The 21621-nt window shown below is 30.9% G+C and overlaps 2 protein-coding genes and 1 non-coding gene across 3 annotated transcripts; 1 reads left to right on the forward strand and 2 right to left on the reverse strand.

Annotated features, from left to right (window-relative positions):
• Positions 1 to 7552: 7552 nt before the first annotated feature.
• Positions 7553 to 10685, forward strand: LOC114423214 (beta-amylase 3, chloroplastic-like). The gene is made up of 4 exons (XM_028389884.1): positions 7553 to 8144; positions 8660 to 8870; positions 9224 to 9334; positions 9560 to 10685. Exons 1-4 carry the CDS (start codon positions 7606 to 7608, stop codon positions 10343 to 10345), a joined length of 1647 nt encoding a protein of 548 aa, XP_028245685.1. The 5' UTR covers positions 7553 to 7605; the 3' UTR covers positions 10346 to 10685.
• Positions 10686 to 12357: 1672 nt separating this feature from the next.
• On the reverse strand, positions 12358 to 15132 carry LOC114423221 (probable serine/threonine-protein kinase PBL19). The gene is made up of 4 exons (XM_028389896.1): positions 14619 to 15132; positions 13933 to 14193; positions 13391 to 13513; positions 12358 to 13036 (listed from the first exon to the last, which is right to left on the reverse strand). The coding sequence occupies exons 1-4, from the start codon at positions 14970 to 14972 to the stop codon at positions 12656 to 12658; spliced, it is 1119 nt and encodes a 372-aa protein (XP_028245697.1). The 5' UTR covers positions 14973 to 15132; the 3' UTR covers positions 12358 to 12655.
• A 6415-nt stretch (positions 15133 to 21547) lies between these two features.
• On the reverse strand, positions 21548 to 21620 carry TRNAE-CUC. The gene has a single exon. It is a non-coding gene; the product is annotated as a tRNA-Glu (tRNA).
• Position 21621: the final 1 nt, after the last annotated feature.

The raw sequence follows: 21621 nt of genomic DNA on the forward strand, positions 1-21621 counted from the left end.
CCACCACCAATTACCAACATACCTTCTTAAGACTTTCACCTCGACCAAAGCATACACATGTATCTTTTCTCACGAAAATTAATGAAAGCCATGAAACCAACGGAATGAATGAATGAATGAGTCAATAAGGTGAAAGAAAAAGGTAAAAGGAAGAAGAATAACTCATAGGGGTATTTTTGGAATATCATAATAGTACAGGATGCACGAGTAATATGTCTGGTGCACAATGTAACAACCTTTTTCAGGCATGTTTAGGGCACCATTTTGACAAGATCTGTCTCGTGTTGTTTTATTAGTTCCATTAAACGTGGACAAAAAAGGCTTGGTCCATACACAGCTATAGGTTTGTTTGATTTTACTTGTGTTTTTTCAAATATAAAAGTATTACCAATATATATTGAGATAAGTGAATAGTGAGGCTAAGTTATTTTATCATGTGAGACTGTGACAGGTACATGGAGCCAATCTCCGTCCCATATAACTCATGAATAATTAAGATTAAAACAACTTTAAAAAAAATAATCTTTCTCATCTATGTTATGTATGACTATATGATTAAGATTTATAAACATAAACTCAAACACATCTCCAACTCCTCGGTTAAGTTCATTCAAAGGTAAGATGATCAAGTTGTTCATTCTCTTACGAGAGCAATTAGATCTTATGCCTGTCATCACCAATTTGATTTTATTCTAACCTGTATTGAGCATCATATTTTGAATGAATTGTATAAGTTTCTTGAGTAAAAAAAATAATCCCATTTTTGATCTCTTCAAAATCTTAATTTTTCATATCATAAAATCTTTCAAATTTTATTAAATATATGCATTCTAAACTTATCAAATCAGCTTTAGTATTTCCTAAACTTTCAATTATTCAGATAAAAATGAAGATTTAAAAATTACTATATGTCAAAGAAAACTAATGCAATGAATTAAGGACTTAATTATAATCATTAAAGAAATATAAAAACTGAATTCAAATAAAAATGATGAAAAAAGCAAAATTACATCGTACTATGATAGAAGAATAAAAAAAACTTATATATAAAGTAAATAAAATTACACCTTCTGTTTTTCTGTTTTTTGTTTCCCACTAAAAAAAAAGAGTACTAAATATCAGGGCGATCTTGGAGTGGGACACAGGCACGACAACGAGAGATACGTCACCGTATCATAAAAGTGCGTTTCCCTCGTAAACTTCCACGGACTTGAGTTCCAAATGCTACTACTGTCCTTTGAAAATATCTATGCAGACTCCAGATATTTTTGAAATTAAACGTATTCTAATAAATTGGATTTTACATGAATATCGATGCTAATTTATCATACTTAGGAAGTTAATTAGGAATTAATGCAGAAACCTTACCACCAGCATCCCCATAAAATATAGTTTAGTTACATTTTACATTGGTAGAAATGTCGAATAATTAATTTTTGACATGTCTTAGAAGCCACGTTGAATGACTTATATAACTAAAGCTTTATTAATGCTTCAATTTGCACTACTATATGCAGAACAACCATATACCAAGATCTTGAATAATTGAAATGCGTAAAATACTGGGTGATCGATATCACATGAAAGAAAGGAAGGGAGGTTTTGTTTGGATTTTCTTTTTTAGGGTACGTATATGATTGCAGGAGTATATTTTATTGTTCATCGAGAGTAATATTTATGAAGAGATTTGAAATACTAAAAGATGATTTGTTTTCTTTTAATTAAGTTTTTAATTAAATTTTCTTCTAATACAAGAGTCAAGATTCGAATTTCTGATTATTTACTTGAGAGACCCGAAACCTTGCTGTTGGTGGTAGTTTTGCTTGGGCTTGAATTGTCGGTGTGGACAGTGTTGAACCACAAGAAAAGGGAAAAACAAAAAAACAAAAACGTACAAAATTGGTGGAAGGGGGGACCTTAACACTGTTAGCTTGTAGTACTCAACTAAAGCTTGTGTTCCACGAAACTAGAAGTTACTAAGCAAATATGCAAAACTTCAAATGAGATTTTTCTCTTGCTTGTCCCAATTCATAGTGACAATGAAACTAGGTTTTCAATAGAAAGAAAGATATACATTCCGGGAAAGAGACTATAATATTGGGCCACCATGTTAGAATTTCTGCCCTAAAACAAAATTTAATTTCTTGAGAGAAATGCTTTAATTATATTCTCTTTTTCTTTTATTTTTAAATATACGCCTTTCTATAAAAGAAGTGTCACTTTAGTTCTTTATAATACGAATGAGCCTTTTAACAATATGTAGTAAATAATTATGAATGTGTCTTTCAATATTTTTTTTCCAACCACTTCAGTGCAACCTTCAACTAATTTTAAACACTTTTATTATTAATTTTAATATTTTAGAAGATAAAATACAGTTTTCAATGCCTTTATAATTATTTATTAGAAAAAAATAATTTTGCATTCACAATGTATACAAATTAGACTATTGATATTTTTGAAGATATACAGAGATTGTTGAATGATCTAATAATTGATTGTAAGGCGTGATTCGATCTTTCTAGCTAGATCGGTGGAGTTGTGGAGATGAGTTAGAAAAGTAATCAATCAGCTCAACTTAATTTCATGTGATATTGATATTGAAGAGGGGATTGCATGGTGCAATCACATTAGTTACAGAACTTATAGGTGGGAAATACGGTTATCAACCACTTGAAATGATATATACGGTTCAATGCTTCTTGTTTAGTTGAATTTGAATATGTCATTCGGGGATAGGACGAGATAGCTAAAAGAAGATATAATATTCACTTAGTAACGAAGAGAGAAAGAAAGATAAAGAAAAGTTACATGTATAAATCTTTCCTCTAACAAAAATTAATTAATTAACAATTAATATTTGTTGATAAAAATAAATAAATTAATAAATAAAAAGATACAAAATAGATTGAGATTAGATATTGTATGTTGTTGGTAACAAATAATAATGCATCAGCATTAGAAGCAACGAGAAAAGGCCCAAAAGTCTGATAGAGAGAAATTATTGGTCTTCTTACTCAGAAATAGATGAACAAGAATCCTTCAACTATTTTCATGTTTTGTACCCTATCTTAGGAAGGGGATACATAGATGAGTTGCGTCCATGTAACTCATAGGTCTACCACTACAATTTTGTGGAGGAAACGAAACCTTATCTTCTTATTCCTCAGTCACACCACTTGTCTCACAAAAAACAAGAAATCTTAGTAAGCAGAAAGAATGGGAAAGAGGAACATGGAACGGGCATAAAAACAAAGCCTCAATTCTTTTGTATTAAACTAACAATTTAAAATTTTGAAATGAACATAACATGACAAATGTTGTTCACATATATGACAAATATGTTGGAGTCATACTTGAACAAAATGAAAGAAAACTTCTACATTCACTCAGAGGTCAATATGTTGATTGGTGAAAATTGCACAACAGTTTTTTATACAATAATTAATTTGAGACCAAGTTCTCAGTTAATTATATAGAATGATTCATTACTCTCACAAGTCGTTCTATATTTTTTAATAGATATGAGAAGTATTTCTGAAGATTCTGTTCGCTTGCAATAACAAGCAAGCAATGGGATATCGAAGTTTAATTTGAATATTTTTTAAAACGTTTTTCCACTTTAAAAACTAAGATAAAAAATATTTGTTTACCTAATTATTTAAAAACATTGAAAATTCTATACGTTTTTCAAGTAAAAAAAAATCAAAGACGCAAAATTATGGCCTTAGAGCTTCATGAAAATAGTTTAAATCAATTTTCTGAAAAAGTGTTGCATATAAGTCGCTACAAGTTAATTAGTTAAGTAACATTTCTCAACATGAAATTAAAATTTCCATTAAAAAACATGAAATTAAAATGTGAAATCTGACTACGTTTTTATTTGCTGTAACGAGAGAAAAGTGTTAGATTATTCTTTTTTTCATCAGCATAACTAATAGAGTGGAGAGACAACTCCGCTAGGAGGAGCAAGAGAGATTTAGCCATTTATATCAAGGGGATTGTTTATCTCAAATAACATTGTTAGTATATTTTATTTTTTTTATCCGTAAGAATAAAAAAAATATCATTAAATTTATAATAATTCATGTATCATGTATAACAATTAAGCTTATTCTTAATCTTTAATTATTTTTATTTTAATTGAGGTAGAGGCTTAAATGATTAACAGTGAGAGTGAGATCTTAACACTTGAGAATTTCAAGTTTATTTTTCACTTGTGAAGATCTCTTCGCATTACGTATTGTGGATAGCAAAATTTGTGCCTTACACAAAGAGACTCTTTCCCGTGTGTTCTATATATTAACACCAATTCACCGAATCTTTTATGAGAAATTCAAAAATAAATGTTTTTGAATAACAACATTATGGGGAGAGAGAGGAGGGTATAAAAAGGAAAAAAAGAAGAAGCTGTTGCATAAATTTATCCTATTAGTAATGCATATTTAATAAAGTTTTAATGATATTACCTTATTTAAGGAATTCATTATAAATTTTAGAATTATATGATTTTTAATAAAAAAAAATATTGATGAAATTATAAGAACAGCATATTTTTGTTTTGGTAAAGTATAAGAACACATAAACTAATTTAACTAAAAAAATAAAAGACTTTTTAGATTCTTAATTAAGACATTAAAATTTATTTAATATTTTCTATTAAATTTTTCCATTTAACAAGTTGTCCTCAATCTAATGTCACTCCTTAACAATTACATGGAGATGGTACAAATACTTTGGATGCTATCCTAAAGAGAATAGAATAGTGTGTATGATCTAACTGCCCATCAAGCAAACATAATTATTATCTTGTTAACTTGGAAAATAGAAACAGTGTGAAAAGCTGAACAGTGTTTTTCTTTTGAGAATAGGATTGTTCAAAAACTGATGGATCCATGAGTAATGAAAGCAGCGAAGACTCCCCCGAGCCGCAAAATTGACCGGAGGCTTTTCTAATCTAAGCTTGTGCAAATTAAATCAGAACCAAGAGAATATTCAAACTATGAGATATTTTCATCCACGAATTTTCAGGACAAGGCAACAACTAGCTTGCTCACTTTGTACGACAATACAAAACCACTCACCAATTATCATTAACAAATTTCTATAATAGAAGAAAAGAAGAATTCAAGTAGAAAATTTAGATGCTCATGCATTTTTTTACTGTTTGCAACATATAGGAAACCTGCCTTTCACCTGTCTATAATTTTCTTATGAGCAATACCATTGATTTGGATTAAAATGGAAAATTAGTTAAATTTCAGCTTCATTTGTATTATTCATTTTATCTTATAAAAAATGGAAACTGGCAATCATTAAGGCAAATTATTATTTTTTATTTTCCAAGTTGATCACCTTCTTTAGCAGAGGACAAGAAAGTTGGATCTTTTTGTTTTCAATTAGTGAATAATATCCCAGTCTCCATGTTGTTTAGTCTAGTGATCTGAAATAAAAAAAGGACAGAAAAATTATTATCATCTAAGAAACGGGGAGAAAAAGAAACGAGATCAAGGGTTTGTTTGATTGTGTGTTGATCTTTTATTTCTAGAAACTAATAAATTATATTATAAACAAATTTTAAAGAACAGCTCTCCGTAACAAAATAAGTGGGGAAAACTATTCCGTAAATATTAATTTGAAAATGATTTTAGAGATGAGAGATAAACCAATTAAATTTCTTGGCATATTTGTTATTAGATTTTTTTTTCTTATTTTCTTTTCTATATTTTTCTTGTTTTCATCCAATTTTTTGTTTTTTAAAAATAAAAATTTGCTTTTAGTAACAGCTATCAAATAATGCCTAAAATTATGTCAGTTTCTATAACCAAAATAAAAATGGTTATTCTCTTCAAGCAAAAAGTACTCTATTCTCCTAAACTTTATTCTTTTTTATAAATAAACACCTTAAAGTTTAATTTGCCTGAATTGATCATTTAATTTTATCTCATTTGCAAACAGATACCAAAACTTTAATTTTATCACGACCAACGTTAAATTTTATCAGTTTTGCAAATAAACACCTTAAACTTATAAGTGTATTCTAAATGATTCTTTTATTCTTTTTACAAATAATGTCTCTATCAAATTAGAGTTAAATTATTTATCTTAAATGTCAATCAATCATTTGTTAAAATTCATGTTTTATATATTAAAATATAATAAAAACATTAGTTTAGAAAAAAAAACAATTGAAAATTCTTTATTTGATTTTCAATTATAAATTTTATTACATTTTAATGTTTTAAAATTTTACAAAAATAGAACTAATAAATGTTTGGGATTTAAAATAATTAATGATTGAGATTTCTTCTTTCTTAGTAGTGTAACCTCAATTTAATATAAGCCTGTTTTTTAAATGGAGTAAATTTTAAGTTGAAATTAAAATGAAGGTGTTTATGTCGAAAAAAAAACGTTTAAGGACAAATTGAATGAAATTAATTTTATGGTGTCTATTTAGAAATGAAAAAAAGTTTATAGATGAGTTAAGATAGAATTAAAGTTTAGAGTGTAAAAAAATAAAAGAGATAAAGTTTAGGATACTTAAACCCTATATATATATACCCTTTTCTTTAAACTTGACCACATAAAACTTTCAGTCAAAAAAAAAAAAACCACTTAAAACTTTTCCTCTCAATAATTCCTGGTCAAGAAAATTAAATTATAATTTAGGTGAGTAACTGTAGTTGACTAAAAATTATTATAAAATAAAAATATACATTTAATTTGTCTTCCATCAAACTGTATTTGATTATTTTCACCTTTTTTTTTCCTTTATCATAACACTCAGCACTTCCATCTGTATATATATTTGGATACACGTCCAGCCAATTTGGCCCGTGTCAATTTAAGTGTTTCTCTTTATAGCTTCCGCGTCATTAACTGATGAGACGTGAAAAAATTACTATTGGTGCGTTTTTAACCTGTAAGCAAACACACACTATTAGCTTCTCACTCAAAGTTTTCCTTCTCATTTTTTTTATCCCACAAATCTACTCCAAAATTAATGCACGTTTTACTTCTGGCTCATTTGTAATTCTGGGTCATTTTTATAAATAAAAAATCAATATGTATATATTTTAAAACAATTTATTATGATGGATTTATTTTGATTATTGACTAATCAAAATTACTATTTTACCTAGCAAATATAAAGACGTGTTAATATAGATTTGTTTTAAAACAATTTACTATGATGAATTATGTTTTTGTTAAATTTTTTAATCAAAATAATAATTTTGATCGATTAATGATGAAAACAGACCGAGGATAGTAAATTGTTTTAAAATATATCCTATATTGATGTTTTGTTTATAAAAAATGAGCCAGGCAGAATGGTATAACATGCCTTAACTTCTTCCTCAAATCCTACGTGATTTTGGTTAGATAAGAATGGAGGAGTAGGAAACACGTAAGCACGTGTCATACACAGCCAGGTAGTGATGATTTTTTGCACTTTTTTCCACTTTTCGACATGGGACCCACCCAAGTGTGTCAATGTCGATTCCCAAAAGAGGCTTTGCTTTTTAGTTCATAAATAAACCATCTTTAGCACTTGAACACTTCCTATATATTTTCTCCCTCCAGATCAAGCACAGACACAGAAAAATGGCTCTAACACTTCGCTCTTCAATTTCCCTTGTCAACCAGAAAGAAACCAAACTCCCAAAAGCCAAAGACGAGGTTCCCACCAAAGTGTTTTACTTTGGAAAAACCAACCCATCTTTCCGTCTCAGAGCAAAGAGTTCCATGCAACAAACACACGTCACACGAAACAACAGCTTTAACTCCGAAGTAACGATGATAAACGAGAAAAGGGAGAAGGTTCACGCTCCATCGGTTGCACATAGCCACAATGATTCAATGAGAGTGCCCGTGTTTGTGATGCTGCCATTGGACACTGTAACTATGGGAGGGACTTTGAATAAGCCGAGAGCAATGAATGCTAGTTTGATGGCCCTGAAGAGTGCAGGAGTGGAAGGAGTGATGGTGGATGCTTGGTGGGGTTTGGTGGAAAAAGAGGGACCCTTGAAGTATAATTGGGAAGCCTATGCTGAACTTGTGCAGATGGTGCAAAGGCATGGCTTGAAGCTTCAGGTTGTCATGTCTTTCCATCAATGTGGAGGAAATGTTGGAGACTCCTGCAGGTATATATCATAGGCTGCTCATTTTAACTTATTTTAATATGTTCCCTTATACTCCTGTGTTTAATTTTGATGTTGTGAAAGAAAAAAAAAAGCATAATCTTACTCTTAGATTGATTTTGGGTGAGCAAATTGCAAAATTATTTTTTAATGAAATTGATTTTGATCATAATTGATTATGAAGTACAATGATATATTTTTTAGTGTTTTTAATCTAAGAAAAAATAGTAGTAAAACTTAGTATAAAAGAAATTGATCCAATGCAAAAGCTATTAAAGTTGCTTTAATTTGAAATCAATTTCTTCTCTAGAATTAATTTTTCAACATAGAACCAAACTTGTGAATATTTACTTAAGATCAAATGAACTAGTATTTCGATGTGATTTTGAATTACTTAAGGTGATATCAATCACGCAATTAAGTTTATTTATTTATAATGATATAGCATATTGCTTGTTGTACTTATAAAATAAAATTGGGGATTAATTTTGTTTTTTATTGGTTTGTCTTTTTTTTAGCATTCCTCTACCTCCATGGGTGTTGGAAGAAATCAGCAAGAACCCTGAGCTGGTTTACACAGACAGATCAGGAAGGAGGAATCCTGAGTACATCTCCTTGGGCTGTGATTCAATGCCTGTTCTGCGCGGAAGGACGCCCCTTCAAGTGTACTCTGATTACATGAGGAGCTTCCGTTACAGATTCAGAGACTATTTGGGCAGTGTTATCATTGTAAGTACCACACCAGCTTGTGCTTCTATTTTGTGGTTAATTAGTGGACAGAGTGTTGATGAAACGAGGCTAAATTTTGAGATAACAATGGGCTTAATCGTATCGAGTACATTAACAACCACACAGAGTATCAAAATGATGACTAATTAATAATATCAAACCATGGAACTAAAATTAGTCTTTTAATTCACCCTTGAATTTTGAACCATATGTGCATAAATAATCAAATATAACAGACTAGTTTTAAGAGGAATGGAGGGGAAGCAATTATAATTGATAATAATAATAAAGTAGAAATTGATGCATGTGTTGTCAGGTATGAAGTCCTAATTAAGACCAAATTCATTTTGCAGGAAATTCAAGTGGGGATGGGTCCTTGTGGGGAGCTGAGATATCCATCTTATCCAGAAAGCAATGGAACATGGAGGTTTCCTGGAATTGGAGAATTTCAGTGCTATGACAAGGTATGAAAAAAAAATTGAAGTCATAAATTTTGCTGTATTTTTCAAACACGGTGTAGGAGGATGCTGATGTTACACATGTTGCATAACAATTGGACCCTAAATCTCTAGCTTTGTGATAATAAGGACATCTGAAATGTAACAAAATTTCTAAATATCTAGAAGTTATTTTTGTGCTTTTGTTTGGGTTTCCTGTGTGTTTACTGAAAGGACTTGTTTGTCATACAGTATATGAGAGCTTCCTTGGAAGCATCAACTGAGGCCATTGGGAAGAAAGAGTGGGGAAAAAATGGACCACATGACTCAGGCCAATACAACCAATTTCCTGAGGACACTGGTTTTTTCCAGAGGGAAGGAACATGGAACACAGAATATGGACGATTCTTCCTTGACTGGTACTCCACCAAACTTCTTGAACACGGTGAGAAGATCCTTGTATCAGCCAAAGGCATTTTCAACTCATGCGGGGTGAAACTATCTGCCAAAGTAGCTGGAATTCATTGGCACTACAAGGCAAGGTCACACGCGGCTGAACTAACTGCAGGCTACTACAACACGCGGTTTCGCGATGGATACCTACCAATAGCACAAATGCTGGCAAAACATGGAGTTGTGCTCAATTTCACCTGCATGGAAATGAGGGACAGAGAGCAACCTGAGCATTGTTCCCCTGAGGGGTTGGTTCATCAAGTGAAGATAGCAGCCAGAACAGCAGAAGCAGAACTTGCTGGGGAGAATGCACTTGAGAGATATGATGCAGGTGCTTTTTCTCAAGTTTTGTCAACAAGTAACTCTGGTTCTGGATTGGCAGCATTCACTTATCTGAGAATGAATAAGAGGTTGTTTGAGGGAGACAATTGGAGGCTCTTTGTGGAGTTTGTGAAAAGCATGTCTGAAGGTGGAAAAAGACAAAGGCTTCCAGAATCTGATTCTTGTGGGACTCATCTTTACGTTGGACACATCACAGGAATTCAGAAGCAGCAAGAACAAGCTCAAGAGGTTGCTCTTGTGTGAACACATATAGCATCATGTGGAGGGATCATTGTGTATACTGTGTAGTTAAATTAAAAGCATCATAGTTTTTATAGAAGAGAAAAGGAGGGCAAAGGAGATAGAATTATGATGGGTATACGCAAGGAAAATGGCATATTCTAGGCCTAACCCTGAGATTAATAGGAAAATTATTATTTTATTTCATGTTAGAAATCCAATAAGTGCTGTGCGGTTAATTCTCGCCAACTCATCTTATGTAGTATTTCACATGAAGTCGTTTGTTAATTTGTTCCAATCTATACATACATATGTTCAAACTTTTCAAAGAGAAAATGAAAAATCTATCCATATAATTTGATTATTCCAGTGGCATTTCAGCATCCAATTCCTAGCTAAACAATCTTTAAGCAAAAAGCAAGGACAATATATTACTTACTAGGTGAAGGAAGCACAAAAAATAGTACAATAAATTAAGATTAGCAAAAAGAAAATGAAGTTTAATCTCTTTCCTTCATGTGGTTAAGTTTAACATCTCTCCTTATTTGTAACACACTCAGCGCTGGCAATGATAATAAGTACTAACTTTATATTAAAATAATAATAAAGTTTTCAACAAAATCCATTTTACAATTATTTTAATTATTTTTGAACTCTTGATTACTTGCATCCATAAATAGCATTCTTAACAAGAATTATCTACAGGTTGCATTTTTTCATTCTTGGTTTCATTCAAGTAAATGTCTTATCGACAGTCTAGTCCAAAGTCTTCTTTTGACCGTATTTCTCAAGTCACTGACAGAACGTATAGGAAGGGTTATAGCAGAGTGTGAAAATTATCACTATGTGGGATGCTGGGTTTGTGATTCACTAACTAGGGAAGAATTAGTCAAACATGAAACTTTAATATAATTTAGTCAAACATCATTTATTAAGGCTTTGTCACTCTACTAAAATCCTGGAAATTTCTTTTAATCCGTTCTTTACGAGTATTTTGAGAATTATAATTTCATTCAAATTAGATATTCATTTTGTAAATTTGTACCATATAAATAATTAATATGAAACTTTATAATTTTAATTTAAAAATAACTCATAAAATACCTATAATAATGTACATTAGCTTTGTCTCCATTTTTATCTACTAATTTTAAACGATAATAAATAAATTAAAAATATGATTAATATCAACACATGCATTAAAATTATATTTACTTCCTAATAAAACCTCATTTATTATTTTTTTTGTTTATACTTTTTTTGGTACATCATTCTTTTGAATATACTCATCGTATAAAATATTTAAGAATTGGGTAAAATAAAAATATAAAAAAGATAATAAGAAATATCATCTTAAACTTCTAAAAGAATTAAATAGATAAAGATAAAAATCTCTTTTAAAGTTAATAAATAAAAAGTTGTAGTATCGAAAAAAAAAAGTTGTGGAAAAGAATGATCGCGTAAAAAATTAACTAATAAAAATGATCGCGTTTTTGCTAACAATGATTTAGTATTTTTTTTTTTTTGTTTTTCTCTAGGTAATCAAAATTCGGGATCACATCGCACTAGGTAGACAATTTTGAATGTTGCGAATTGTTTCAAACTTTTCCGACAACAATTCTATTGACACGCGCCACCCACCTCCAATCTTAGGAAGGGGAAACATTAACATAATTTTGTCAGAAATCAGTTTTTAAGACTTTACCTTGGCTAATGATTATAACACAATGTTGAAAGGAATAAACTACGCAACTCTGAAGATTTTAGTAATATGCAATAGGAATAGACTTTTTTCAATGATGTACTCGCTTTATACTTTGGCACACTAGTTTCAGCCAAAAGAAAAAAATTTGGAGAGCACACAGTTACGAATATATTCTTTTTAAGAGATTTTGACTCCATTAAGTAGAAGCTCATACGTTTCCAACAGGCTACAATGTTAAACTTCCGGATAGATTTGCAGATACAAATAGACCCGCTGCACTTCCACTAATATTGATTAGTTTTGTAAAAGTAAAAGCCAATATTCAAACCTATTTGGATAAATTTTTCCTTAAGCATTAATAAGAGGGGGAAAAATAAATAAAATGAATTGAGTTTACTCTATAAGCTAAAATCATCTTACACCTTACTTTATCAATTGTGAGAAACTCAATCTATTTTATTCTTATAGTCTTCTATAAGTGCTTATAGAAAAGTTTCTCCAAACAAAACCATACTGAAGACAGTATAGGACTTGGCTTTGTGGTGATGAATCAAACTAATTACAAAAATTATTCTCAAGCTGCACCTATTTACCACTCGGGACCAATTTAGATTCAGTGGATTTAGAAGTCATATTGAGCTAAGTGTATTGGTTTCTGAATCCTGCAATGCTTGCTTCAAGCTTTCCACTATCTGACTCATGGATGGTCTATCTTCAGGATTCTTCTTCAAGCAGTTATCTGCCAATTTGGCTACTTTTCGAGCAGCACCAAGTGAATATTGGTTCTTGAGACGAGGATCAATGATCTTGCTGAATCTGCTACTGTCAGCAGGGTAATTTTTAACCCACTCTATAAGCTTTTGTTCCCCTATTGGTCTGTTTCTATTCAATACACGCCTTCCCGTGAGGATCTCATAAAGTACCACACCAAAACTCCATATGTCACTCTGAATTTTGAGATGACCTGTTTCAACATACTCTGGAGCAGCATATCCCTGTGTCCCCACTACCTGATAAGGAAGTAGTTGGCGTATACACATTGTTAGAATGGGAGAGCTTATTTCTTTCAAGATAAATCAATGCTTGTTTAAATGACGGCTTTAGGGGCTGATCATGTATCAAACAAAGGGACCAAAAGTAGTAATTGGAATGGTGACTAATAATAGCATGTGGAAAGTCATATAATTGAATAGTAGTGAAAATTGAGAAAATAGACTATGCACAGTTTTATATTATCATCCAATATGTTTGTTGACTTTTTTTTTACAGATACTTTAAAAGTCACACTAAGGATGATTAATGATTGGATGACTGTATAAATGCATTGTCATTAAACTCATTAAAATTATAGGACTTCAACTTACAGCAGTAGATACATGAGTCTGATCACCCGTTGGGCCCTCCCTAGCAAGACCGAAATCTGAAAGCTTGGGATGGAATTTCTTGTCCAGTAACACATTTGAAGATTTGAAATCTCGGTAGATCACCTACCAATAAAAAAAATAAAACAAGAGAAGATTATAAACCAAAACAGATAACTGAATATGTAATTTGTATTAAGAATATTCAGCATCATGTAAATCATTATTATATGCTTTGGGTTTCCATTTTATTCCTCCCATCAGGGAAGTTGGGCTAGCATTGTACTATATTAGAAGGTCAACATTATATTAATCCTGCAGAAGACACGATCGTAGACGAAAAGTTTACATCTCATATATTATGTATGTTTCTTTAGTTCTACTACTAAACCAACAGAATGTTTTATAAACATCCAACAGGTATGATCCAAAAAGTTAAAACTTATAATCAATTTGTTGTTTTAACTTTTAAGTACTAGTGCTACTACCTTAAAGTATAATCAATTGCAATTACAAATGTGAAACATTTCTCAACTACATGGTACCTTAACCTCCAGTCCATTATGTAGATAATGTAATCCTTGAGCAGCACCGAGCATGATTTGCAATCTTGTTTTCCAAGTCAAATGAGGTAAAGAAAGACTGAAAAGGTGATCTTCCAGACTCCTGTTAGACATGAACTCATACACCAACAACCGTTGGATTCCTTTTTCACCATCTACGGAGCAGTATCCCAGAAGCTTAACCAAATTCGGGTGGTTAACGACGCTGAGAAATTGAACTTCTGCAAGCCATTCTTTATGTCCCTTTACAAAAGAGAGTAAAAAAAAAAGAAAGACAAACATGAGAAAGCAGGTATATTTGTAAATTGTAAAATTCAGAGACAGCATAACATAATTGACTTTAACACTGTAAATTCTCCGTCCATTGGAAGCTATCCCTACAGTTCCTAACAGCCATGAAATAAACTTTTCTCACAAGTTATAATTATAGTCTTACACGTAACTTATAGAAGTTTCTCATTTAGATTTTCCAGAAGCTGAATTTAACCTCTGTTTAAGTTAATTTTAACTTATAGGGGAAAGAAATTATGTTATCCTTCCAACTATTATAATCTAAACAAAATAACAATATTTATGTTATGCGTAATAGTGTAATACTAACAAAAGCAAAAAAAGAAAAAAAGAGGAGAAGAAAGCTAGTGAAGCAAGGTGTGTGTGTGTGTATATACCTGTAAGCCACGCGTGTTAAGCTTTTTTATTGCGACCAGAATAGGATCAGCTCCATCTTCAGGGTCAGGTTTAATTGTTCCTCTATATACCTTCCCGAAACCCCCTTCTCCAATCTTGAGCATCCTATTGAAACCATGTGTTGCATTTACCATCTCTTGCAAAGTGAAGATTCTGAAATTGTGCTCTTTCTCTTTGTACAATTCTTTTATGCTTCTCGGCGATGGTAGCGAGCTGGGGGAGGACTTGCTTGCTCCATTATTGCCCACCTGATTTCTCTTCTTCCTTCGCTTTGGTAATTCTGGGTCGGATTTTGACTTGTTTTTGAAGAAGAAACAGTTCATCTTTATAATCATCAAGTTACAGAATTTCCTCAGCAGAGCAGAGCACAGAAAGGTTTGAGACTTTAGCGAGATAACAATGGAAATAAATGAAGAAGTAATGAATGAAGCGGAGAAAATGAAGAACGCGAATTTTAATGAGGGTTTGTTCCGTGAAGTGAAGGAAATTGAATGATGAGAAGAACAAGACTTAAAAGAAAAAGCCGCGTGGGAATCCGCGTGTAAACAGAGGATTAACGGCTAAAAAGCTAACCTTTTATGTTTGAGGGATCATTTTGTCTTATAGAAAATAAATTTTAGGATAAACTAATCTTTTAATAAATTTTAAATTAATTTACAAGTTTAATGCCTCATACACACTAACAGTATAATTATCATAAAATTAATATGATTTTTAAAATAATTATCATAAAAATTAATAAATTTATCTTACATAATAAATTGTGATTGAAATTGAATGATGATATAAAATTTTATACTTGAATAACTTTGTTTTATTTCAAATAATTAAGACAGAATTATTTTAGTTGAACTAATAATCTTGGATTCAAATTTTGATTACACAAAATACTTTGAAACAAAAAAAGTTTTAAGTGAAGAGTAACTGTAATTTCTACCAAAAGGAAAATAAGATATTAGTCTCTAATTAGTGTGTTTAAAAAAAAATTAGAATGATGAAGACAGAAGTGAGACCTATGAAGATGAAGTCGGTCCATATATACTTTAATAATAATATAGGCTAAGCGTTGAAGGTTGAATGCCTAAAAGACTTTCAAACTTGGAAGATACTTTGGCGTCTACAACAACCAGCCAACCACGCGCGAGGTTTCGTTGGTTTAAAGCGTGTGTTTGGTTAATGGTTGTGCAGTGAACAACCAAAAACCATAGTTTTTTTATGAGAAAAAAATGGAGATAACCTCGTTGCTTTACTTTGATTGTCAAATAAAAAATTTGGTTTTTTTTTAATCACCGTGTTGCAGTTTCAAACATGTTCTTCATTAGGCATTACCCTTCAACGTGTGGCATTGCCTCTCAAAACTGATGAAGCGATTTTGGTCTGACTGTACTTCATTAAATTATATACTGCCAAACCGACGGAAAATTATCCTGTCGAACCAATCCGATTAGAATGAAAATTGGTGAAGAAAATCACGGGCACGAAATAAATATCATTTTCAAAGATGTGCAATAGTCTTCCATATGTATGACCATGCCGTGGCGTAGTCATGCAACTGATATGTTTGTAAGCATCGATCATGTTCAGACTATAAAATAGGTTGCTCAAGAGCAACTGCTATGGGCATTCACATTCACTTCTCTTTTTTTCACGTCTAATAGATCATTCCTTATCCACATTAATTTATTCTATTAACTAATCATACTACTAAAATTCGTAATTTTATTGATAATTATTCATTATTCATAACAATAAAAGAACACGGAAATATTTTGGTTGAAAATTGTTTATATCAAAAAAGGGAGAATAAAGTATCTTAAGCTCAAGTCTCCGTCAACATCTTTTTTTAGTTCTATCTAATCATGAACTTGAAAAGAGTTCATGCAACCCTCTCTATCTACATGCGGTGCCCCCCGATGGGCATGTACACATTCCTCTCTCTCTCTCATTAGATCTTATATAACACATCTTTGTGTTCATGCAGTATTGTCGATCCCTTGCAAGGTACATGTGCATTGTTGTGCATCTATGACATCATCTGCAATTGTCTCCACGTCCCAGCGGTATTAGGTTCACATTTTATAGTACACTCTCGCTCTACTCGGGTAAAAAACTCGATTGGTAGAGTCATTAGGATGACCTATGCATGGGATGAGCTTACTCTTGGTAAGTTGGGCAATATGTAGGTCGCTAGTTGATGAGTCCTAGACCTTAACTGTGAGTTGGTTCTCCTTGCATGTAAGTTGGTCGAATGGTCTATGGTCCACTCAGCATTCAACCTATTGGTATAAATGCTTAATTGAAGGTGATTTAGAGTCTACCTTTCGTGACAGAGTCAACTTGGCAGTCCAAAATTCAATATTAAAAAATTAGACTAAACATGTTTTTAGTCCTATAAATTTTGATTGTTATTTTTTTAGTCCTTAAAAAAAATTATTTTTATTAGTTTTTCAAATTTTTGAAAAGTTAATTTTAATTCCTCTTATTATTTGTGTTAACGGTATCATAATTTGTGATAATTTGTCAACGTCAATTTTTTTAATTTAATTTCTTTAAAAATAATTTGACAATTTAAAACAATCAGAATATATACAAAATTGTAATAATTTTATATCTATTTTTTATTTTTCTTTTTTAATACCAACAAAATATGTATAGCTAATAGTGTATAACATTTTTTTATCATTTAGACTAACTAATAGTGTAATAATTTTATTTTTTTATTTTTCTTTTTTATCATTTAGACTAGCTAATAGTGTATAACATTTTTTAAGTTCATTATTTTGTCTCTTTAAAAAAAAGTTTATTCTTCTATCGTTGTTTAATTTTATACCCTTTTAATTTATGATTTACAATTTCCGTCTCTTTCTTTTTTTATTTTTTGTAATTTTACTATTCTTATTTTTTTTACAATTTTACTGCTCTTTAATTTTATACCCTTGGTATAAGTTTATTTTTTTTATTTTTACATTTTAATTAACATTGAGGATTGAAAATCAACATTTACCAATTAAAAAATAATTTAATTAAAACGTAAAAAATCTACATTTGAGGATTTTAGTTTTCGTATTTTAGAAACTTCACAACTCTGGTCTAAGTAATTCTCATTTTACATAAGTTTTATTTTATTATTTTTATTTTGGTCAGTTGAACTCTTTTTTAATCGGTAGGAATTCAAGATAGATATCAAAAAATTTGCAATAACTCTCACACATTGCTTAATCCACTGACGTATACTGCTTTGATGTAAATCTAATATGTTAAGATACAAGATAAAGTTTAATTAATCAAAATATAAAAAACAAAATTAATAAACATCTACAAAATTAACAATTGAAAAATAATGAGTTTTTAAAAATAAAATGACCAAAATTACAAAATAAAAAATGAAACCAAAGTCACATGATTTTTTTCATCAACAAATGTTATTTTTGTTTTGTTAAAATATTAGTGAAAGAAATTAAAATCATGATCTTGCTCTCTTCTCTCATTCCTTCAATCACTAAGTCAATCTTATAACTCCAAATTCAAACGCTTATTATGAATTAAATGGACTAAATTACAATTAAACTTTCTTTCTTTTATTTCATTATTGTTTCAAAACAAAAAGAAAGTTGAACTTGTTTAATAGGAAGTAAAAGAAAAGGATAATAATAGATTTCTTCTCATGGATTAGGGTAACTCTTGATGAATATCAGTCAAATAAATAGCACCGGAATCAACTTTTTCAAATGCATGTTGTGTTATGTTCATTACTTTTAATTAACAGTTATATATAAAAGTATTAACTTTTATGATTTTTTTATCATTGATCAAGTTTAAAATATTAATTTTCAAAATAATATTTTATCTTTATATTTTATCATCTACAAAGAGTTAGTTAACTTGTCTCCTCTTTTATATACTAGAAAAGATGGTGTCTAGCGTAGGAAAGAAAAACTCATTTCATACAATATGAAAGTCACACCGACCGTCAGATAAATTAATTTTAAATTAGATGGATGAGATTGTTTTTTTTTCTTTTTCTTTCTTCATTCATCTTTACCAATTTATCCTCCACCCTCATCTCTTTTTCTTATCTCCTTCTTTATTGTCATTGCTGCCTACGACGATACTCCTCCTTCTTCAACCACCACATTCTCGTTGCTCCCAAACACCAATTCCTCGTTCCCTCACCAACACAATCATACCACACAACACAAAATAGAGATCGTAACAAAAAAATCACAAATTTGAATTTGGCCTCAAAAATCAAAGACATCCAAAAATATGCACATCTAAATCTTCTCTACCATCAATGGACACCGCGGTGACGATTCTTCACTTTGATTCTATATCTAAGATTTGCTTCTCTTTTTTAGATCCGAAATTGTTGGTGCTTGAGTATTGAGAAAATGTGTGTTGTTAACGGAACAAGCTCGCGAGTTTTTTTATTTCAATTTCAACATACCTACATGTAATTTTTTTATATGGGTTTAAACATATTCACTTGTGTTTTTTTTTTTTTTTATCTAGGTTTCAACATACCCATATGCATTTGTTTGTGTGTCAATGTTGGTCGGAGAGGAGGGAAGAACACAATTTGGGGAAAAGAGGAAAACAAAAAAAAAGAAGTAAAATAGTAGTGTTGTCTCCTTGGCAAACTTACCAAGTTGCACAAGTAGTATCATTTTCCAATGAGATTGTGCTTGTACTCAGATCGAATCTTGTTCATTGATTAACTACAAGCATAACTAAAAAGAATTAACTACAAAGTAAGGAACATGAAGGTTGAGAAAACAAACGCTTAAAGTTGTGAGATGGCATTGTGGTGATTTAAGGAACATGTTGGGGGCTCCGCTTTTCAAAACTTCTCTTGATGTAATCTTGATGGATTTTTCTCTTCTTAACATTAATATGGTTATTACCCACATCTACTAGTCTATTCTAACCAAGATCCATCGAGTGAAAATAACCTAAACCACTTAATATCGCTCCCAATCTCTTGGCGATCGATTACTAAATGATTTTCATTAAGAGCATAGATGCATGAATATGCTAAAGAAAACCATTTTATCCCTAGATATGACTCACTTTAGATATCCTTTCCAAGTTCTTAGCATACAAACATGTCTCAATATTTATATCCTAAAACAATACATAAAGATGAATGATCAAACCATAAATATGTAAATAAACACAAGGATGAATAATAACAACAATATTATATTAACAGATAATTTAGAATCATTACATTACAGAGAGTTTGGTTTGTAAAACTTCCAACAACGACTAGTTTTAGCTTTTCATTGTCATGAGAGACTTACAAAAAATAAAGGTGGGATGAAAAGAAAGAAAATGTATTGAAACGAATCAACCAGAGCTCTGGAAAAGGATTTCCCTTGCACTAACAGTTTGTTTTCCTCTGCTTCCTTGGTTCCTTCGTGCATAAGGGAACAAAGTATGTTTCCTTTCCTTTTATATGCTTTCACCAACTAATTGGCCAATCGAAACTCTCTTGTGTGCTTAGCGCGACTCTTGCGCTAAGCGCGCATGTCCAGCTGAATTAAGTGATCATGCGCGCTTAACACACTTGCTCGTGACAGTTATCTTCTAATGTGGCTCCTTACACCAAGTGGCTAGCTTGGGTTTAGCGGTTCTGAATCGCTGAGCAAGGAGGTCGTGTTGAGTGCGACACTTTTATTCATTCATCCTCTTTCATGTCGCTGTTACAACTCAACTTTACACAATATAATAAAAATTATTCTAAAATCATTAACTTTAGTATCTTCTGAATAAAAACTTAGAAGAAGCCAAGTTCTATTGTTTTAACACAAAATATACAATAAAAGATAAGAAAATAAGATAATTGCTATGTGATTTTAATATACAAATCACGTTTGCATAACACTTATCAAATAGGTGTCAAAAATTACTTGATTGCATACTATGTCAGAAATCACCGGAAGAGTCGAGTGTTCGTGGATGACTTGGTCGGAGTGGAAGAGACCATTCTTGGTGACACTAGAAATGATGGTTTTAGGTTTAGGGTAATGGACAAACTCGAAAAGGAAATAAAAAAAGTAAAAAGAAAAACTAAAAAAAGAAAAAAAAATTCTCGCATAGTGCAAAACAAGTTTTAGTGTCGCATGTCAGACACCTTCATACTAGAAATGGCTAAACACAAAATAAAACAAAACTACAAAATCAGTCTCGTAAAATAGAAATTCCACAAGCATCCCAAAGTCAACAAAACACCAAGATTGCCCATATGATCAACTGCTCTATTGGCTTTACGAAGTAGAAAAATTTGCTACTCTTAAGTCTTAATAGACCGAATGAGGAAAAAATCACTGATGGGAGGAAAAGGAAAGAATGCATAAAACAAAAGATGAGGGGAGGAAGGAATGAAAAGAATAAAAAAAGTTTTTTATGTATTTTTTTATTGGTAATATTCACAAATAGCCAAATTGGAGTGGAGACAAATTAATGCCATATTAATCTCTTTGTTGCCAAGTGACAAAATCCAATCATAAACTATTTTTTCTTCCATATTAAATATGATCAATTTCTTGAATATATAAAATTTTAATTAAATACATGAAATATTTACTAATTACAAATATATATTTTCCGGTAAATTTAAGCTCAATATATTGATTATCGGTAATTATGTGTGTAAAATTGTCTTTTAGAAATCGCTAATTTAATATTAGCTTTCTTGGGTCTAATTAATATGAAAAAACTTTCATGAGATTATTTTTCAAATTTTAAATAATAATAATAATATTTTTAACCAATGCTTTTCAATTTTACTATGGTAATCTCACTACTACTTACATCTATAATCTAATAAAGACAATGCAATATAATATAACTTTTTTTTAAAAAAACATTACAGTGTGACTTAAAATCTATTTTTTTAAAAAATAATTTCCGTTGCCGGGACTTGAACCCGGGTCTCTCGGGTGAGAGCCGAGTATCCTAACCAACTAGACTACAACGGAT

Source organism: Glycine soja, chromosome 1 (genome assembly GCF_004193775.1).
Source record: "Glycine soja cultivar W05 chromosome 1, ASM419377v2, whole genome shotgun sequence".
Lineage (NCBI taxonomy): Eukaryota > Viridiplantae > Streptophyta > Magnoliopsida > Fabales > Fabaceae > Glycine > Glycine soja.